Raw genomic sequence first — 18319 nt, 5'->3', positions numbered from 1 at the left:
CCAGTAATATTGGAATCGTGTTTTTGATAATACATGACAGGCGAGGTTGGCAGATCCGTAGCTATTCTTTGGCATTTTTTTTTTTTTTATTCTCCTGAACAAAAGTGACAGAACAGTGTAAGAAGACTAACAGTGATTTCTGTAGAAGCCGAACAGACTTGAGTGACTATATGTTCATCCGGTGAGATATAAGATAGGTGAAATATATTTGGTTAAAATGGCAGTGTAGTTAAAAGATTCTGAAAGGGTGATCGGCACATTGTTTTATAAACTTGAAAGAATAGAACATGGTTAGAACAACCTTACAGCCATTACAGAAATTTCAAAAGGTATGTCGTGCAGTTATTTCATTATACGCTATCCATTTTGTAACATTGGCTTAAGTGTGATATACCAAGGGAATTGCAAATAGATTGATATAGTTTTATACAACATTGGCTTAAGTGTGATATATCAAGGAAATTGCAAATAGATAAAATAGTTTTATACGCTTTTTAAGATACAGAACCCCATAGAGGCAACATTTAGGTTTGGGTTGTTAACGCGGTACGCCGTTGGCTTGAAATAACACGTACTGTTAGAACGTTAGTTTGTGTTCTAGTGATAGATTTGATGTGAAGTGATTACGTACTAAGACCTGTGAGCCTTACAATTGTAATGCTGCAACGGATCCCTGAACACTGGGGGAGGGAGGCCGTCGTCAACCAAAGGTAGGTAAACTACTTTTCGTATCATGCATAATTTGTTCTCTTAAGTAGACTTAAGTAGACTGTCGTGCATCAAAGGAATATGTGGTGCGAGCAGTAAGTGCCCATCTGCTCGTTTATGAGCATGTTTATCTTTGGGAGAAGTCTGTAATTTAGATAATTGTTCTGAAGTTAATTTTGTTTTGGTGAGTTATTCTAGAACCTTCCGTTCATTTCTCGACGCGTTAGCACGAGTGGGTCAAACTACAATTTTTCTTTTTTTTTGGTCCCGATTGTTTTCGCTGTTGTTTGATTGAAAAGCCCCTTGCCACACTTCAAGGTTACTTGAAGTGTGGCTGGGTAAGCTGAGGTTAATGAGTAGCATTGTTTTAATTCAAAGGTGAAATGGCTGCGGGTATGAGCGATGCAATTAATGTAGTTTATTTTGCGCATCAGAACTTATATAAATTCATATAATTGTTTGAATTGATATTCTAATAAGTTTTTTCTCCTTAAGAAAAGTCGGTAGATCTAGAAATGAAGTAGGGAGTATATAAGTCAATGAATTACCATTTGGTCCACAGTGCCGACTATAGTTGACAAAATTGTGTATATTTAAGGAAGAAATCCTAGGATTACCTGTTGTGTCTACTGAGCCCCCAAGGACTAGTGCTTTCTAACCTTTATCTGTCTGCCAGCTATCCTTAACTGTCCCTTAGAACATTATAGAATATTCCAGTCGTACTGTTTGCACTTTTATGAAACATTGTCCCTTTCCTTACAATTAAGATGTGTATTTATTACCTTTATAACATTGTGCTGTGTACGTTTTAACAAGAAGTAGTGTTTTGTTTGTGTTTTACGAAATATGTTAAGTCGTGATGTTAAATTATGTGAGGTTGTGATTGTCATGTGCTTTCACACTAGATATAGCCAATCTAGTTTATAATCTAGTGTCCTTGACCCACTTTTTGTAATCTAGGCCAAGCAACCTAATTTAGCTTTCTTTGAAAAAAAGAAATAAACTTTTTTTTCCGGGTGAAAACCTATGCATGCACATTTTTAAGTAGATTACATGCTCTTGTAGTCTAGGAATGTTTTAAAATGCCTTCTCATGTTTCCTAGGCTCATTTTACATAAATTTCAGCCTCTCTTGTAACCTAGGTTGGCAATCGAGAGATGTATTAGTGCAAAGAGGACAGACAGTTGATAATCTCAGACTTCATGGCTGTTTTGTGAATTGGAGAGACTGAGGTGCCTTTTTTTTTTTTTTTTTAATAACTACTGCTTTGCTCTCAAAATAACATGGATTTCTTAGCTTTCTAAGATTAGGAAAGTGTCCCAGGAAAGATATACCTAAGCTTTAAAACTGTCAGAAAATCGTAATTCGAATAAGTCGTGTCAAATTTTCACATTATTATATATTCAATAGTTTGATATATAATGTGCTCAAGTGAATGTGATCAGGTTTTTCTTATGTATCGCATGTTTTGCCTCCATTCCATGTTGAGGAATTTTTCGATGCAGAATTAATCATTAAACCTTTTACCTAGACTGGTATATGTCTTTGGAGCATTGACGTGTTTGAAGATGCACCGTTATTGGCTGGAGTTTTAGATAAAAGTCGACAGTTATGATTATTATGCTTTGCGGGTAATACACAATATTTAGGGCTAGAATTGATTCGTGTCAGTAGGCTTGAAAAAAAAAAAAAGATATCGTACGTAAATTGAAAAATATAATAACTTCCGTAAATGGGTTACCAATAGCCGATGACAGTGGAAATTTATCAACATTACATTCGTCTAACCTAACCTAACCCATACAAAACAAAAATTACCTTATTTTAGCTTGTCTTTCTTTACCTTGATACACTCCACAACTTCCCATCACCGAAGTTAGGTTCTATGCGGAGCCAAAGTAGATTTTTACTCTATAATGTACCCCGGCTACTTAATACATGTTATTATTAAGCACTTTTACAATGTTTATTAAGGGTCGCGTTTTCTTAAGTACTCCGTGTATAAACGAATTACAATATTGTAGACTATTAGGTATGTGATGATTCAGTCAGTCTCTGTTAGTGAGGTACTGTGTCATGCAGTGAAATAGACCAGTCTGGAGGGTGAAATTACTACGTGAAGTGAGAATATTTAGTTATCCAACCGAATTACGATTGTTGCACTATGCTTACAGACCCCTATTCGCAGCGATAAAAAAAGGATGTGAATCGGATAAGTATGAATACAAGTTTTAAAATGAGGAGTGGTTTACTTGAGGAAATAACTTAAAGTTTAAAAGTAACGTAATTTTACTAATAGTGCTACCCTTGGGGCCCTGATGTTTACGACATATCTAACTAGATTCACATGTTTTCGTGGTCATTTGAGCATTTGGTAATGTTCTTTCACTGTGCTATTGCGTCATTCGTTAACACCTTCATTCTCCATTAGCTGAATACAGAACTGTCGTTGCGTGCCTGTGTTAAACCCTTGAGGGTTAGCTGGGAATTTAAGGTTTCAGTGTTGAGTGACTAAAGTTAAGTCATCCCTGTATAATCTGTAGAAAATGAGTTGACTACAAGTAGAGAACGGAAGGGGTAACTTTTACAGACATCAAAATTTTCAAGATTAATTCATACTGAGTTACACCATCAACAATTGATGTAGTGTGAGTGAATGAGGTACCAGTAGGTTATAGGTGATATATTTTTTCCCCAAGAATTACAGCTTTCATGTGATGAACCCAATTATTGAACTGTGATCTTTACGAATGTGATTCTGATAAAACTTATGATAGCTTTAAAGTACGATTACATACAGTATTTTCTAGTATCTTTGGATACAACGACATATATCACTTTCGAATCGCATCATTCATTGAAATTCTCGAAAAATGGTTCATAAGACACTGGTATGTTTTTTTTTTTTTTCATACATAGAATACAATTAATGTGATGGTTCACTTGTGGGGTCCCATTTCTTTTTAGTGACTCCTGTTCTTGTGTGGTATCGAGAGGGATCAAAGCGATGAATGTCCATAGCCATGAGATGGCGCGTTGCTATATTCTAAGTTCATATGAAGTGAACTCGTACGCAGACTATAATTGTGATAGACTAATTGATAACATGAGTTCTTAGTTAATAACATGAGTGCTTAGTTAATAACATGAGTGCTTTTTTACTGGCAGGAAGTGACATTTGTCAATATTACTATTTTTAAACTGCTAGAGGTACATGTTAGCATTATTTTTCCTTTTGCCAATTGATGCATTTATACGTGAGGTTGTAGGTAGTACACTTGCGAAACGTTATAGTGTTGTGTACTAACGTGAGGGTGTAGGAAGTACACTTGCGAAATGCTATAGTGTACACTAACGTGAGGGTGTAGGTAGTACACTTGCGAAACGTTATAGTGTTGTGTACTAACGTGGGGGTGTAGGTAGTACACTTGCGAAACGTTATAGTGATAGTGTTGTGTACTAACGTGAGGATGTAGGAAGTACACTTGCGAAATGCTATAGTGTACACTAACGTGAGGGTGTAGGTAGTACACTTGCGAAACGTTATAGTGTTGTGTACTAACGTGGGGGTGTAGGTAGTACACTTGCGAAACGTTATAGTGTTGTGTACTAACGTGAGGGTGTAGGTAGTACACTTGCGAAACGTTATAGTGTTGTGTACTAACGTGGGGGTGTAGGTAGTACACTTGCGAAACGTTATAGTGTTGTGTACTAACGTGAGGGTGTAGGTAGTACACTTGCGAAACACGTAGGGAAATGAAATGCCGCCATGAGTGTCAGCAGCGTGTCTGTCTCCACCCTCATCTTTCACCGAGTTGGCAGATCTGTTGATGGAGGAAACTGGGCGTTAATCACACATCCTGCCACTATTGAGGCAGTTAGAATGGTTTCCCCTTTGTGTCCGAAAACAACGCTCAGAATGCGGCTCGCGGGAATTTACTAGAAACTCTTGAATATAAAATAAAATAGAGCCTACGGGCACGTTTCATTATGGAGGGAGTAAACTTTTGAACACGGTAAATGTTATTTGAAAATCGGACCGCCGTGCTGCTTGGCTTAGACTGTAAGCGAAGAGCAGTGAAAGAGGGATTGATGTAGCTGACAGACATGACATTTTCATGAATAACTTGTCGGTACAGTTACGTAGAGAGTACATAGGTCATTGTTTCCTGTAATGATAACGTTAGTTTTTATCTGTGTAATTATGATGTAAAGTTTTTACATCGTATGTATGTATGTATATATGTTTATATAGGTTTATGGTGCACCATACTAGCTTCATTAGAGCAGGTATATTTTGAACAATATATGAATAAGGAACCTTAATGATGGACTTTTTTTTTTTTTTTTTTACATCAAGCAGTGTAAATGAAGATGAAGTGATGATGTGGGTTAATACGGAAACATATGATCGGACTTTTTTTTTACATTAAGGTGTGTAAATGAGAATGAAGTGATGATGTGGGTTAATACGGAAACATATGATGGGACTTTTTTTACGTCAAGCAGTGTAAATGAAGATGAAGTGATGATGTGGGTTAATACGGAAACTTACGATGGGATTTTTTTCTTTTTTTACATCAAGATTGTAAATGAGGACCAAATGTTGATGTAGTCAAACAGTAGACAGATGTCATTTGCATTTGTTTGAGAGCAACCCACCTCTGTATCATATCAGAGAAATAGAAAATAGAATATTATTTTCTAGATTATACTGTACTAATTACCCAGTACATGTAACGAACTATATTTTCAATAGGTATTAAGCGTACTGGGGGAAAAAAAAAGAAGTATTGAATGAAGAGTTGAAGAGTTTTAGCGATACTTGGAACTCAACGCCTCCCTACTTTTCGACTTCAGCAGAGAGTGACGGGTGTGGAAATTATGGCCAGTGATGAGTACTTACCAACGACAGAATGGTAAGCTGTAGTGCCATCGGTATGTGAACATATTGGAGTATATTACAGTATGTAGTCATGCGCAGACGCAAGCTCAACGTGATTGGCTGCGTGGGTCAGGTAAATGCCCGGGGATTGGTCAGATCCGTTTGGGTCTTGCTCATTGTGTGTGTGTGTGTGTGTGTGTGTGTGTGTGTGTGACATTTGTACATATCAAGGCATACTTCCCTGCTATCGCGTAAAGTAGATGGAGGTTAAGACTTAAATGAATATTTGTGGGATTTGAGTGTTTCTCATTTCTTAACAACAGATGAATCATATATAGAACTTATATAGCGTTTTATGAAACGAATGGTACAATTCTCGGTGCTGCAGAGAATTCTTGAGAGTTTCCGTTTTCTTATCTTTAAATCTATTTCCATTTGCATGGGGTGTATAAAGCAGGGTACAGCGTGTTGTATGTGGGACTATATAGGGTCATGCACATTGATGACCTCAAACATGATCTGAATAGGAATATAAGAAAGATATTTACCCACATTAAGTTCTTTGTGCTGTTTAGTGTATGAACACAGACACATAATAATGGGTAATAGAAACCGCTTGTTTTATACAGTTGAATGTATATGGATTGTTATATTTATAGCCATTCAGAATACTCAGCCTGTTGGCGCGTCGTCTTTATGGGAAAAATTATTGAACTCTGATCAAATCAGTGTTAATAATGCTGTATATGTATATATAATTTTTTTTCTCCCTATTCGTCATTTCCCGCGTTAACGAGGTAGCGTTCGAACCACCCTCATGGTCAATGGGGCTAACCGTTTCATCAGTAACCTTAATTACCCATGTCAAGTTTTTTTTTTATTTCGTGCTTAATTACCCAAGTCGACACCAGTTTCTAGTGTCCTTGATTACACTTAATGTCCATAATTACCCACTTGTCTCTAATACCCTTGATGACCAATATCGACTAATGATTATCATCCCAATAATTACCCATGTCAGTACTTGTTTTTGTATGACCTTAATTATCCATGTTACTCATGCCGTTGATTACCCATGTCGACTCATAATTATCATGCCCTTAATTACCCAATTCTGCGCTGGTTTCTCGTGCCCATAATTACTCATGTCGACTCATGATTATCATCCCATAATAACTCATGTCAGTACTTGTCTCTCATGCTGTTAATTACCCCATGTTTACACCTGTGTCTCACCGATGGTAACTTTTATTTTCCACGCTCCCCAATTGCCCATGTCGATGTATATTTCTCCTATTGCCTTCAAAGTGAATGTTGAGGTGTATACCTACGAGGCATGGTAGCTCACGGCAGTGGGACTAAGGTTGAGTATATATGTCGACAGCATATTCACAAGGACTTTATTGATATTCATAACAATGAACAGAATCGTATATTAAAGAAGAAAAAGCCTTATAGTGAGTGGGGGAAAAGGTATGAAGCCACCATTTCAAGAATTTTTACTGAGGATAGACATCCAGGAGGGCCTTGAAGGGGATAAAAAGAACATGTTGATCCGTACAGTCAAACGAGCAGTTTGTGAGATGGGGTTGAATGGCCTTTTCAGCCGCATAGGTTCCCAGTTGGGTGCTGTGGTAGTGTTTCACTCGCCTTAGTGTGCTGAGGTGCAGGTCGCGTTTGCGTCCTGTTCACGGTGTGTGGGTGCAAAGCTTACAGTGTACAGAGGAGCGAGAGGTACTTCCGTCTTGCGTACATGGGTGAGTGTGTATGTTGATGGGTTGAAGAGTGGCGTTGGTGTGTGTGTGTGTGTGTTACCCTCTGGATATCTCGCTACCTTCCTGAAGTGGTTTGTTTTAAACGCTTCGCTTGAGAAGCCTCCGTGACTTGAGTGAGTAATCAACTGTGTGTAGTAATTGCTGTTGAGAAGTCGAGGGTCTTGGCGGCGGTTGTGATCGTATATTTCGCAAGGCAGGATCTCGTAGGATATTTTACGTCAGAATCTCGTAGGAGATTCTACGTGTCGGTTGAGTCGTTCAGGAGAGAGATATAGGCGGTAGTGGGGAGATATAGCAGATGATAACGAACGTATAGTTACGTCCAGGGTCATGTTTGAGATAACGCCCGTTGTGTGCGGAAGAAGAAGAAAGACTGCCTGTGGGTTATTACAGCTGGGGGGCGACAGGTCCTGCTCGGCTCCTGGGTCTCGCCCACCACACCACAGAGACCTCGAGGACCATCGCTGCCGTGGAGAGTAGCTGGCCAATGACCAGGAGGAATAGAGGCCCTTGCATGTGGATGATCGTGAGTGCCGTAATGACTCCTCCTCCTCCACCTCCTCCAGTCTGCACCACCTCGGCGCTACGGAAGCCCCCTTGGTCCATCCTCATCCGTTGCTTCGCTAGGCTCTCCTTGCGGGACGTCTTCAGGATATCCTTCGTCCATTTACCAATCAGCCCAGCCTGAAGTTAGTAGGTTATTCTTAAAGTTAAGTAAATCTTACCATTGATTTCCATATATATATATATATATAAAGTCTGAACATTTATTCTTTAAGGCTAGTGATAATTCAGAGAAATGATAACACACACACACACTCGCTCATATATATTTTGCTCGTAATGGATAAAAGAATAGTTTCCCACTTTCGTTCGAGAGCGACACTCCTGTTTTTGGATGCTGTTCCTTCTGTAATGTTATGTTCAGCCTGTGCAAAAAAAAAGGAGAGTCAGCCGCACATCATTTGATATCGTATTTACGTTACTTTCATGTAAGTAAGCATCGGGAGCCAGAGATGGTTTACCGTAACAGAATATGGATGACTTCATGTGCCACCTTTGAGGGATACAGCACACCTGTTAGCCAAATAAACCACGCCTCTCGTGCGTTACTTTCAGGATACGTCATGAGCCTGGAAGACGAAGTGTCTTTCAAGCCACAGACACCCCTTGTAGTAACGGGGGAAAGTCATTGTATTCTTAGCTGCAGAACGTGATAAGCCACATTCATACCTCGCAATACAGAATGTTGTATAATGCATGATGGTAGATACGTTGCTGAATACAGCAATGTTGTAGCTGTATTTTCCAGGGGGTGTTATGGTGTATTTAATGCGTTTTTCACGTACCTCATGGATGGTCATGTACCAGGTCACGGGTCGCATGCCTTGTTGGTTGTCATGTGCAGGTTTTACATACAGGTCACGTACCCCATGATGCTCATGCACTCGGTCACAGGTCACATACCTCATTGAAGGCCATGCACCAGGCCACAAGCCACGTCCCCTTTGGAAGGTCATGATGCACAAGACCACGGGCCACGTACCCCATGGAAGGCCATAATGTATCGGTCGAGGTTCTCCTTGAACGGGGCGTCCTTGGCGAGCGGCCAGCCACAGTAACCAGGCATTATGTTTTGCCTGGCCACGTACAGCGGCGTGGACCCGTCGCCGTTCGTGAAGTGTTCCGTGATCATCAGCTCCATGAACAGACGTTCGTAGACGTACGCCTTACTGCGAACAGCACGGAACACCTGACATTCACAAAACCTTTTCTAGACTCCTCCCTAATCACCTTCAGCTCTGGTGCTCGCCGAGCAAGAGTACTTGTTAACATGTTAACTGAAGGTAGAGGATACTTTTTATGATGTAAAGTTAAGGAATACTTTACGTCGAGTAAACTAAGGCTAACTAGTACTTCTTGATCTTGTAAACTAATGCTGAAGAATGTTATTTCACTTGTAAACTCAAGCTAAGTAATTACACATGCATGATTACTGGAAGGTGTGTGTTTGTAATCGTTAACATATTCATTAGATTCATTAGACAGTGATATTAATGCTCCAAGGTGACCAAAGACTTTTGGTGGTAAAACACTGGAAACACGAAGCTATATATTTTTTAGGGGGGTTGACCCACTTGTTCTCGATGGCCTCCCGCATCCCGACTTCAAACGAAGGGACGAACTCCGATCGCTCAGTAAGGGTTTTGTAGTCGATCGAATCCGACTTCTTGAAGCTGTTGTAGAAGTCCACCAGGTCTGGGGGCATTGTCATGCTGGGTGTGGGAGCATGAGAGGAGGAGCATTAGCGGAGGGTGTGTGTGTGTGTGTGGGAGCGATATTAAGTAACTTACGACCCATAGAAAAGGTTTTTGAATAGGACACGCAAGAACATTGCCAGTCTCTCCTACACCGCCCCTGTCAAGAAGCGCTGTACACTCTCGTCCTCCCATCTCTCTCCAAAACGTTATCTTTGGACCTGTAATTAGCTGTTTGTACTCTACGGGGGAGGGAGTTTGACGCCCGTGGAGGTGCTCCTGTCTCATGAACATTCTTAAGGTTATGCATGCCATGTGCGTGAACCACGTCATCAGTCGTATTACGTACATTGATATTGATGTCTTTTCACCTTTATTGAAGAAGTTTTTCAGGCTTAAAGATTCATGATATGGCCTCTAGTGACTTGTGTGTATGTGTGTTCCCCACCCCGCATCAAAATCCGGAAGGGAGTGGAAGATTGATAAGGTAGGTGGATGATGTAGTGAACTTACAGTGCTCCTGTTGCAATGAGCTGCTTCAGCGTCTCCGGCCGGGCTGGGTACTTGGGCACCGTGAGAAAGGCGGTGAGGTTGCCTCTATAGGCCTTGCCGACGATGAAGGCGAAGACCAGCCACGTCGCCACGAGCAACCGGGTCGAGGTGGACCCCGGGAGCCGCGTCGGGATGGTCTGCGCCAGCATGGACCCCAACACCACCTCAGCCACAGGCCACGCCCCGAGCCTCCGGTCTGTGGGGACCCACTGCTCACCGGCGTAGCTCACCTGCAAGGAATACGTCGAGGAGGAGTCATTAATTAGACACGTGTTCCCTGCGAAGTGATGGTAGTGTTTCATAAAGTGAGACGTGTATCAGAACTCGAAGACAACGTCATTCTGTCTCGGAAGAACTGGCCTTCGCCAGTTCCTCCGGGGTCGAAAATGACCCACGCCGGCCTGGGTCGACTGCTTTATTTATAAAGCCACGCGGTGACTCATTTGCTCATTATCGGTTGAGGAACCTTTGACCGAGAGTTCCTATATCGTCCTTATACGAACAGCCTTATAAAACCAACGAGAGGTGTACGAGTCGTGGCGTTTAGGACAAGTGAAACGACTTACAAGAAGGAGAACAATGGGGACGAGGAGTAAGGCGGCTAGGATGGAGGCCCAGACCTCGTCCTTGAGCGGGTAGTAGAGGCTCTGCCATCGGGGCTTGAGCGTGGGCTTGGCCATGCTGAAGCCCAGGGTGGCGGGTTCTATGAGGAAGGTGAAGTCGTAGATCTCCAGCAGGTGGGGCATGATGGCCAGCTTGATGGGAGAGAGGAGCGCCACGCGCTGCTCCAGCCTGAACATCACCTGGAAGGTAATTAATTACCTTAATGTAATGTAATGTAAGACGTTACCTTTAAGGTAATTACCTTAATGTAACGTTGTAAGATGTCATCTTTAAGGTAATTACGTTAATGAGATGTCTTAAGACCGTTACCTGTAAGGTGATTACCTTAATGTAATGTTTTAAGACACCTTTAAGGTAATTGCGTTAATGTAATGCTTTAAGGCGTTTCCTGTAAGGTAATTACGTTAATGTAATGCTTCAAGACATAAGGTAATTACGGTAATGTAATGTTTTAAGACATTACCTGCAAGTTGATAACGTTAATGTGATTATGATTCATGAGAACAATGATTCCATTACAGTACACATGTATTTCTCTTCTCATTCTCACGTCTCCTATTCTCCACACCCGAAGAAAGCTTTTGCGAGGATTTTCGACCGTTCGTTTATGTAGTTCCAAAGGGACATCCCCAACTTCCCCTCCCCTTTTAACGAACCTGGCCCTCGTTAGGCCCGAATGACCGACCGACCCCCAGTAGTTCACGCACCTCGTCCCACACCCCATAAGGTAGAATGTTGATGGTGAAGTTCAAAGCCGCTGCTACAGTCTCCAAGATGGTGTAGTCTCGGCCCGTGCGTGTCATGGTGGTGGCGCCTCCTGTCGAATCCGAGCGTTCCACGTCCATCCAGTACGGTGAGAAGGGGAACACGGTCATGTTGAGAGGCGACCCGTGGAAGCTGCAGGTGCGAATGACGTCATGCGTTAAGATGCTGAGGGAGACTGGGAATAAGATCTCTAGTGTATAGGAGATATAGATCTTGTTTATCTTACAGGTATTTGTAGATATTTGTTTATCTTCTAAGACGACCCTTTCCCCGTGGATGCCTTTGTGGTCGCTCTTCCAGTGAGGTATTTATTTACCCTCGTCTTTCGTAATTTGTTGAGCCATTTGCCATTATACAGAACCTCCACCGCCTCTCCAAGGTCATTCAGCACATCCATTACCACTTGGGCATCTGGAACTGGCGGTCGTACTTACTTGTCGTACTTATCCGGGAAGAGTTTGTGGCGGGCGTTGAGAACCAGTCCTCGCGCAGGCGTCCAGGAGGCCAGCCGTACGACCTGGGCTCCCACAGGGCTGTAGGGCAGGTGTGTGTACACCCCACACCTGTACCAGAGAGAGAGAGGGAGGAAGGAAGGGTGGATGACCCGCGTTGGCAAGGCCAAGAGGTCGAACCCTGGATCCTGCTTAGTGAGACTGTGTTACACTTCGTTAAAGACACCGACCACTAGGCTAGATAAATGCAAGGAGGTGCAGTGTAGTGTTTCACAGGGGGTAAAGACGACTTTACTCCGTGTTTTATAAGCAATTTCCCCTCTATTTCGCCAGTGTCTTCAAGAGCCCTTTGGAAGGAGCCCTCTCGAACAGACAGGCTATATAACCAGAGCCCCTTCAGCTCACCTGACACCCCCTGGCGTGGCGGAGAGGACAAGGAACATCGCGTTCATCATGGAGAGTGTCCAGTGCTGGCGCAGGAGCTGCTTGACATCCGAGGCCATTACGCTGCCTCCTGTGACGGCGAGGAGCCTTGTGGTCCACACCACCAGGCGGCCGGTGTCCGACGATTCGGCGAAGGCGGCGAAGAAGGCCGGGTCGTCGCTCGCGACCACCACCGTCAGGCACCGCGCCAGCAGGCGTAGCTAGGGGCACAGGAAGGGCATGCGAGTCATGGACACTGCAGACGGAAGACGTCTTATTTTAAACCATCTGGAGCGCGAGCGACCCTTGGTAGTCTTAACCTTTGACCTCATCCATAGGTCAAAAGTTAAGCCATCGTGCTCAAGGGTCATATCGTCGTGCTGAAGGGTTCGCGGATGAACTGTAACAACAGTGACCTTTTGGAAAAGCATGAATACCCTGCTGTATAATGGGATTGGGTTAACGCACACACACACACACACACACACACACACACACACACACACACAGCCTCGATTGGGACTTTCGCCTATGAACAGAGCCGAGAATATAGAGGGAAAAAAAGATGTATCGAACATATGACACCATCTCATGGTCATCATTTGAGTAACCGTACCCGGCGTGCGTGGCGGACTATCCTGGAGAGGTGTGTCTTGGTGGAGTTCGAGTCCCGGGGATCCATTGCTACCTCGAATACGGTGAGTCCCCAGGAGCCTCCCAGAGCTCCAAGTTTCTGTAAAATTGGGGGAATTAGTTTTTAAAGATGAAAATTAGAATTATCTATCTCACATACACACACACACACCATTAACCAATTTCTAGGGGAGGATGAACACCTTGGTTGGGGGGTGTGGGTCACCTGCCATGCACAGGATTCGAGCCCGCTCGAACTCGAGCCCGGGTCTGTGACGCTAACCCACTACACCACAGAGACCCCATACGTGTGTGAGTGTGTGTAGAGTCGACATTGTAATAGATCAAAAGGAAATCAGATTAACATCATCCTAACATATCACAGATGGGTTAAGGGTCTCACCTTGCAGGGTATACTTATATAGACATCACCTGGTGTAGGGTGCGTTGTGGGTTGTCGTCAGTGATGAGGATGTGTGAGCATTGTGGTAATGAGGCAGCTCGCAACACAGCCTCCACAGCCTCCCCCGCCTCCATCTGCACCTCCCCTCCTTCACCTGGTAAAGTCGTCCGATAGTCATCACTGTAATCACAAGCCTAATTGACTCGTTTTGATTTTAAGAAAGGTCATCTCAAGAGGGACATCATCAACGCAATGTTAAGGTGCCTTTTTGGGATGAGGGGACTTTACTCCCTTCTACCCCATCTTAACTTGCGTGAACGAGTCATTAACATAAGTCGGTCGTAGACCCAAGTGGCTGGCTTTTACATGTACCTGGGGCGTTGGGTAGGCCTGCTTGCAGGGAAGGTATGCTGACTGTGAGGAGCCATACCGCCATCCGTGTTGGTGATGATGCCATCTTGCAACGGTGATGGTCGGAGGGCTTAAGTTGCAGGGCCAGACGGTCAGTCAGGCAATCAATCCCTCTGTGGCTCTTGGAATATGCCAGGAGAAACGGAAGATTTTATTGTGGGTTAAATGGCTGTGGTTTGTTAGGGTTTGATTCCTTGATTTAGAAGACTTTTTTTAAGTCTTCGAGTACAAGGTGACTTAATACTGCTGTTGGGGCTACAGAAGAAGTATATGCAGTGTTTGCGGATCATACTAAGAGGTAATTTTAAGCTTGAAAAGCAAGCTTTACCTCAGCTTATGCTAGCAGTGTTTTTAAGGGTAGATAAATGGTAGTGTTCGGGGTCTAATTGGTCAATATTAGGGACTAATTGGTTTATATTACCCTATCAGATCCTCAGATTTGAGATAGGTTAGATATTAAGTAAAACTATTTTGATTTTTTTGGATATTCCGTTGTCTGAAGAGCGCAACAGAATACTCGAATACCACCACAGCATAGCCGGCGATATTCTGGGTTACCTATCCATGATATTCTAGAATATCCTGATCATATTTAACGCATAATATACTGGGGGGGTCATCATTATGATACCCTGAATATTTCTGTGTTAAAACTATGGAATATTCTGATGCCGTCAGAATGTAAAATGTTTTATTGTTACTTTGACAATATACATAATTCGTAGTTTTCTGGGACCATAACCGTGTTACACTTCCTATTGTAATGTCGATAATGTAATCCGGAGATTTGTGAGAACAGTAGAAGGTAATCCGAATATCCCGTTACCTCTGAATGTAACCCGGAAAACTTCTGGAACCAGTAGAATGTAACCCGGAGTGTGAGTATATTGGGCGCCACAGTAACTTGGGTCTATAGTGGTGCAGCCGTAACGTAAGGTGGATATTTACGTGTCACCAGAACAGAGCCTGGATATTCCGATGCCCCGTTCGGCCGTAGCCTTCAGAATATTCCGGGATCGAACACATGACAGAATATTCAAGTGGCACAGCGGATATGCAGAGCGCGTGAGTGGCGTAACCTTTCGCCTCCTCTCAGAGCGCCGATCATATCCACAAATACGTGAAATGATGAGATGGTGAGTGAGACTGTGTTATGAATCCGAATCATGTGTATGACTGGATGTATGATACAGGTGGAGGTATGGTACAGAAATGTATGAATGGCGAGACAAGGGACTGTGAGTGGGATGTATGATACAGGTGGAGGTATGGTACAGAAATGTATGAATGGCGAGACAAGGGTCTGTGAGTGGGATGTATGATACAGGTGGAGGTATGGTACAGAAGTGTATGAATGGCGAGACAAGGGTCTGTGAGTGGGATGTATGATACAGGTGGAGGTATGGTACAGAAATGTATGAATGGCGAGACAAGGGTCTGTGAGTGGGTCTGTAATACAAGTTGTGTGTGTGTGTGTGTGTGTGTATGAGTATTGTAAGATAGTGGATGATGCATTTGAATGACGTGGGAACTGTCTGAATAGGTGGATGTATGGCATATTTGTATGACTCCATTAATGAATGACCTGCTTGAATAAGCGTTTTGAATGTCTCCTTATCAATGATTATTTTGTATCCATTGGCATGTTTTGACGTTATATCCCTTGATGATGTAGATTACGTAGAGTTCCCTCTGAAGTAGATAGTGTCTCAGATTACAAACTCCGTTGTGGAAAGGTTGTTGTTATACCCACTTGTGATGGCCACAGCACTTCGTTGTAATTTGCATATACTTTTCTGTATGCCGAGGAGACGTGTGTGTACACAGGTGTATTTGTGAAGATGCCCATAGTCCAGGAGTGCTGTTTTTGGATTAGTTTTTGCTTTATGTTTGTGAGGTCTCTCCCAGGTACGTCAGTGTATATATATATATATATATATATATATATATATATATATATATATATATATATATATATAATATACACGGTATATTCCCAAACACCTGCTGTTCCTTCAATATGTTTTTAATGTCACCTGCGTTTATATGCCACGTCTGTCAAAATCTAAACTTTGTGGTTGGAGATATGTCAACACTGTCAGTCACTGGTCACCTCAGTGTCAGAATACAGAGAGGGAGTGTGGGGGTCGTGTCATGGTCAGGTGGAGGGAGGGAGTTGTGATAACTTAGAAAAAAGAAGAGGTCGGTTTGTCTACTACGTAAAGCCTTTGGTAAGACAGAACAACCAAAGAGCCATGACAGTACATTTAGAATTAAATGGAATTAGGATTAAAGGGAATTAAATGATGTTAGATGTTGGGAAGTACTTTTGTAGTATGAGAATACTGGATGACTGGAATTAAATGATGTTAGATGTTGGAATTGAATGGAATTCATGATGTTAGATGTTGGAATTAAATGGAATTCATGATGTTAAATGTTGGAATTAAATGGAATTCATGATGTTAGATGTTGGAATTGAATGGAATTCATGATGTTCGATGTAGGGAAGTGCTTTTGTAGTATAAGCGTACTGGATGATTGGATTTAATCTGGGTGATGAAATTGTGAATGTGGACCGTATGTGTAGAAGCTTGGAGGATTGCATGATAAAAGTTCAAGAGATGGGTGTCCCATGAGTGTAGTTAAGATCACGAGATGGGTGCCCCATGAGTGTAGTTAAGTTCAAGAGATGGGTGTCCCATGAGTGTAGTTAAGATCAAGAGATGGGTGCCCCATGAGTGTAGTTAAGTTCAAGAGATGGGTGCCCCACGAGTGTAGTTAAGATCAAGAGATGGGTGCCCCATGAGTGTAGTTAAGATCAAGAGATGGGTGCCCCATGAGTGTAGTTAAGATCAAGAGATGGGTGCCCCATGAGTGTAGTTAAGATCAAGAGATGGGTGCCCCATGAGTGTAGTTAAGTTCAAGAGATGGGTGCCCCATGAGTGTAGTTAAGATCAAGAGATGGGTGCCCCATGAGTGTAGTTAAGATCAAGAGATGGGTGTCCCATGAGTGTAGTTAAGATCAAGAGATGGGTGCCCCATGAGTGTAGTTAAGATCAAGAGATGGGTGCCCCATGAGTGTAGTTAAGTTCAAGAGATGGGTGTCCCATAAGTGTAGTTAAGATCAAGAGATGGGTGCCCCATGAGTGTAGTTAAGATCAAGAGATGGGTGCCCCACGAGTGTAGTTAAGTTCAAGAGATGGGTGCCCCATGAGTGTAGTTAAGACTCCATACCCCTACAGAAGAAATGCATAATGTTAGATAAGGCGCCCCTTGAGCACGACAGTCCCCCCCCCCCACCCCTTGAGCACGACAGTACGCCCCTTGAGCACGACAGTACGCCCCTTGAACACGACAGGACGCCCCTTGAGCACGACGGGACGTCCCTTGAACACGACAGGACGCCCCTTGAACACGACAGGACGCCCCTTGAGCACGACAGTACGCCCCTTGAACACGACAGTACGCCCCTTGAACACGACAGGACGCCCCTTGAGCACGACAGGACGCCCCTTGAACACGACAGGACGCCCCTTGAACACGACAGGACGCCCCATGAGCACGACAGTACGCCCCTTGAGCACGAGAGGACGCCCCTTGAGCACGACAGGACGCCCCTTGAGCACGACAGGACGCCCCTTGAGCACGACAGTACGCCCCTTGAGCACGAGAGGACGCCCCTTGAGCACGACAGGACGCCCCTTGAGCACGAGAGGACGCCCCTTGAGCACGACAGGACGCCCCTTAAACACGACAGGACGCCCCTTGAGCACGACAGGACATCTTTAGCACGACCATATACACCTTTTAGCACGGCAACGACCTTGAGCACCTATGTGGCCCGTGTATCTATGTAACTCATCATAGCAGGAAATTCCTTTTTCATGCCAAATATAAGTTTTGTTTTATGTTCCTGAAAGTGACGAACTGGCTCTTCCTCGTCTGTCACGTCCGTCGGGCTGGCTCTTCCTCGTCTGTCACGTCCGTCGGGCTGGTTCTTACTCGTCTGTCACATCCGTCGGACTGGCTCTTACTCGTCTGTCACGTCCGTCGGGCTGGTTCTTACTCGTCTGTCACGTCCGTCGGGCTGGTTCTTATTCGTCTGTCACGTCCATCGGGCTGGCTCTTACTCGTCTGTCACGTCCGTCGGGCTGGCTCTTACTCGTCTGTCACGTCCGTCGGGCTGGCTCTTACTCGTCTGTCACGTCCGTCGGGCTGGCTCTAACTCGTCTGTCACATCCGTCGGGCTGGTTGTTACTCGTCTGTCACATCCGTCGGGCTGGTTGTTACTCGTCCGTCACATCCGTCGGGCTGGCTCTTACTCGTCCGTCACACCCGTTGGGGTTTTTCGCAGCACGAGTTCTGGTCTCTCGGTTGTCCTTGGCGTGGTGGTGGTTTTCGTCTTTCATTGGACACATGAAGTGACA

The 18319-nt window shown here is 43.7% G+C and overlaps 2 protein-coding genes across 2 annotated transcripts; both read right to left on the bottom strand.

Annotated features, from left to right (window-relative positions):
- Nucleotides 1–7042: 7042 nt before the first annotated feature.
- LOC139757360 (uncharacterized) lies at nt 7043–9090 on the bottom strand. Its single transcript, XM_071677774.1, has 2 exons — nt 8915–9090; nt 7043–8052 (listed from the first exon to the last, which is right to left on the bottom strand). The coding sequence occupies exons 1-2, from the start codon at nt 9071–9073 to the stop codon at nt 7756–7758; spliced, it is 456 nt and encodes a 151-aa protein (XP_071533875.1). The 5' UTR covers nt 9074–9090; the 3' UTR covers nt 7043–7755.
- Nucleotides 9091–9440: 350 nt separating this feature from the next.
- LOC139757457 (ionotropic receptor 21a-like) lies at nt 9441–13659 on the bottom strand. The gene is made up of 7 exons (XM_071677985.1): nt 13508–13659; nt 13059–13175; nt 12425–12663; nt 12002–12130; nt 11510–11699; nt 10745–10981; nt 9441–10408 (listed from the first exon to the last, which is right to left on the bottom strand). Exons 1-7 carry the CDS (start codon nt 13610–13612, stop codon nt 10136–10138), a joined length of 1290 nt encoding a protein of 429 aa, XP_071534086.1. The 5' UTR covers nt 13613–13659; the 3' UTR covers nt 9441–10135.
- Nucleotides 13660–18319: the final 4660 nt, after the last annotated feature.

Source organism: Panulirus ornatus, chromosome 26, assembly GCF_036320965.1.
Source record: "Panulirus ornatus isolate Po-2019 chromosome 26, ASM3632096v1, whole genome shotgun sequence".
NCBI lineage: Eukaryota > Metazoa > Arthropoda > Malacostraca > Decapoda > Palinuridae > Panulirus > Panulirus ornatus.
Note: the sequence above shows the minus strand (reverse complement) of the source record. Positions and strands in the feature narration are given on the sequence as shown.

Bases quoted from the DNA above. Each gene is read 5' to 3' on its own strand.
- LOC139757360 (XM_071677774.1), bottom strand. From the start codon at position 9,073: ATGGAGCTGATGATCACGGAACACTTCACGAACGGCGACGGGTCCACG. The intron at 8,053-8,914 runs GTACGTGGCCCG...TACTAACTTCAG, and splicing joins ACATTATGGCCTTCCATGGG to GCTGGGCTGATTGGTAAATG.
- LOC139757457 (XM_071677985.1), bottom strand. From the start codon at position 13,612: ATGGAGGCGGGGGAGGCTGTGGAGGCTGTGTTGCGAGCTGCCTCATTA. The intron at 13,176-13,507 runs GTGATGTCTATA...CCAATTTTACAG, and splicing joins CACAACGCACCCTACACCAG to AAACTTGGAGCTCTGGGAGG. The intron at 11,700-12,001 runs GTAAGTACGACC...TCGCACCTGCAG, and splicing joins TTCCCGGATAAGTACGACAA to CTTCCACGGGTCGCCTCTCA.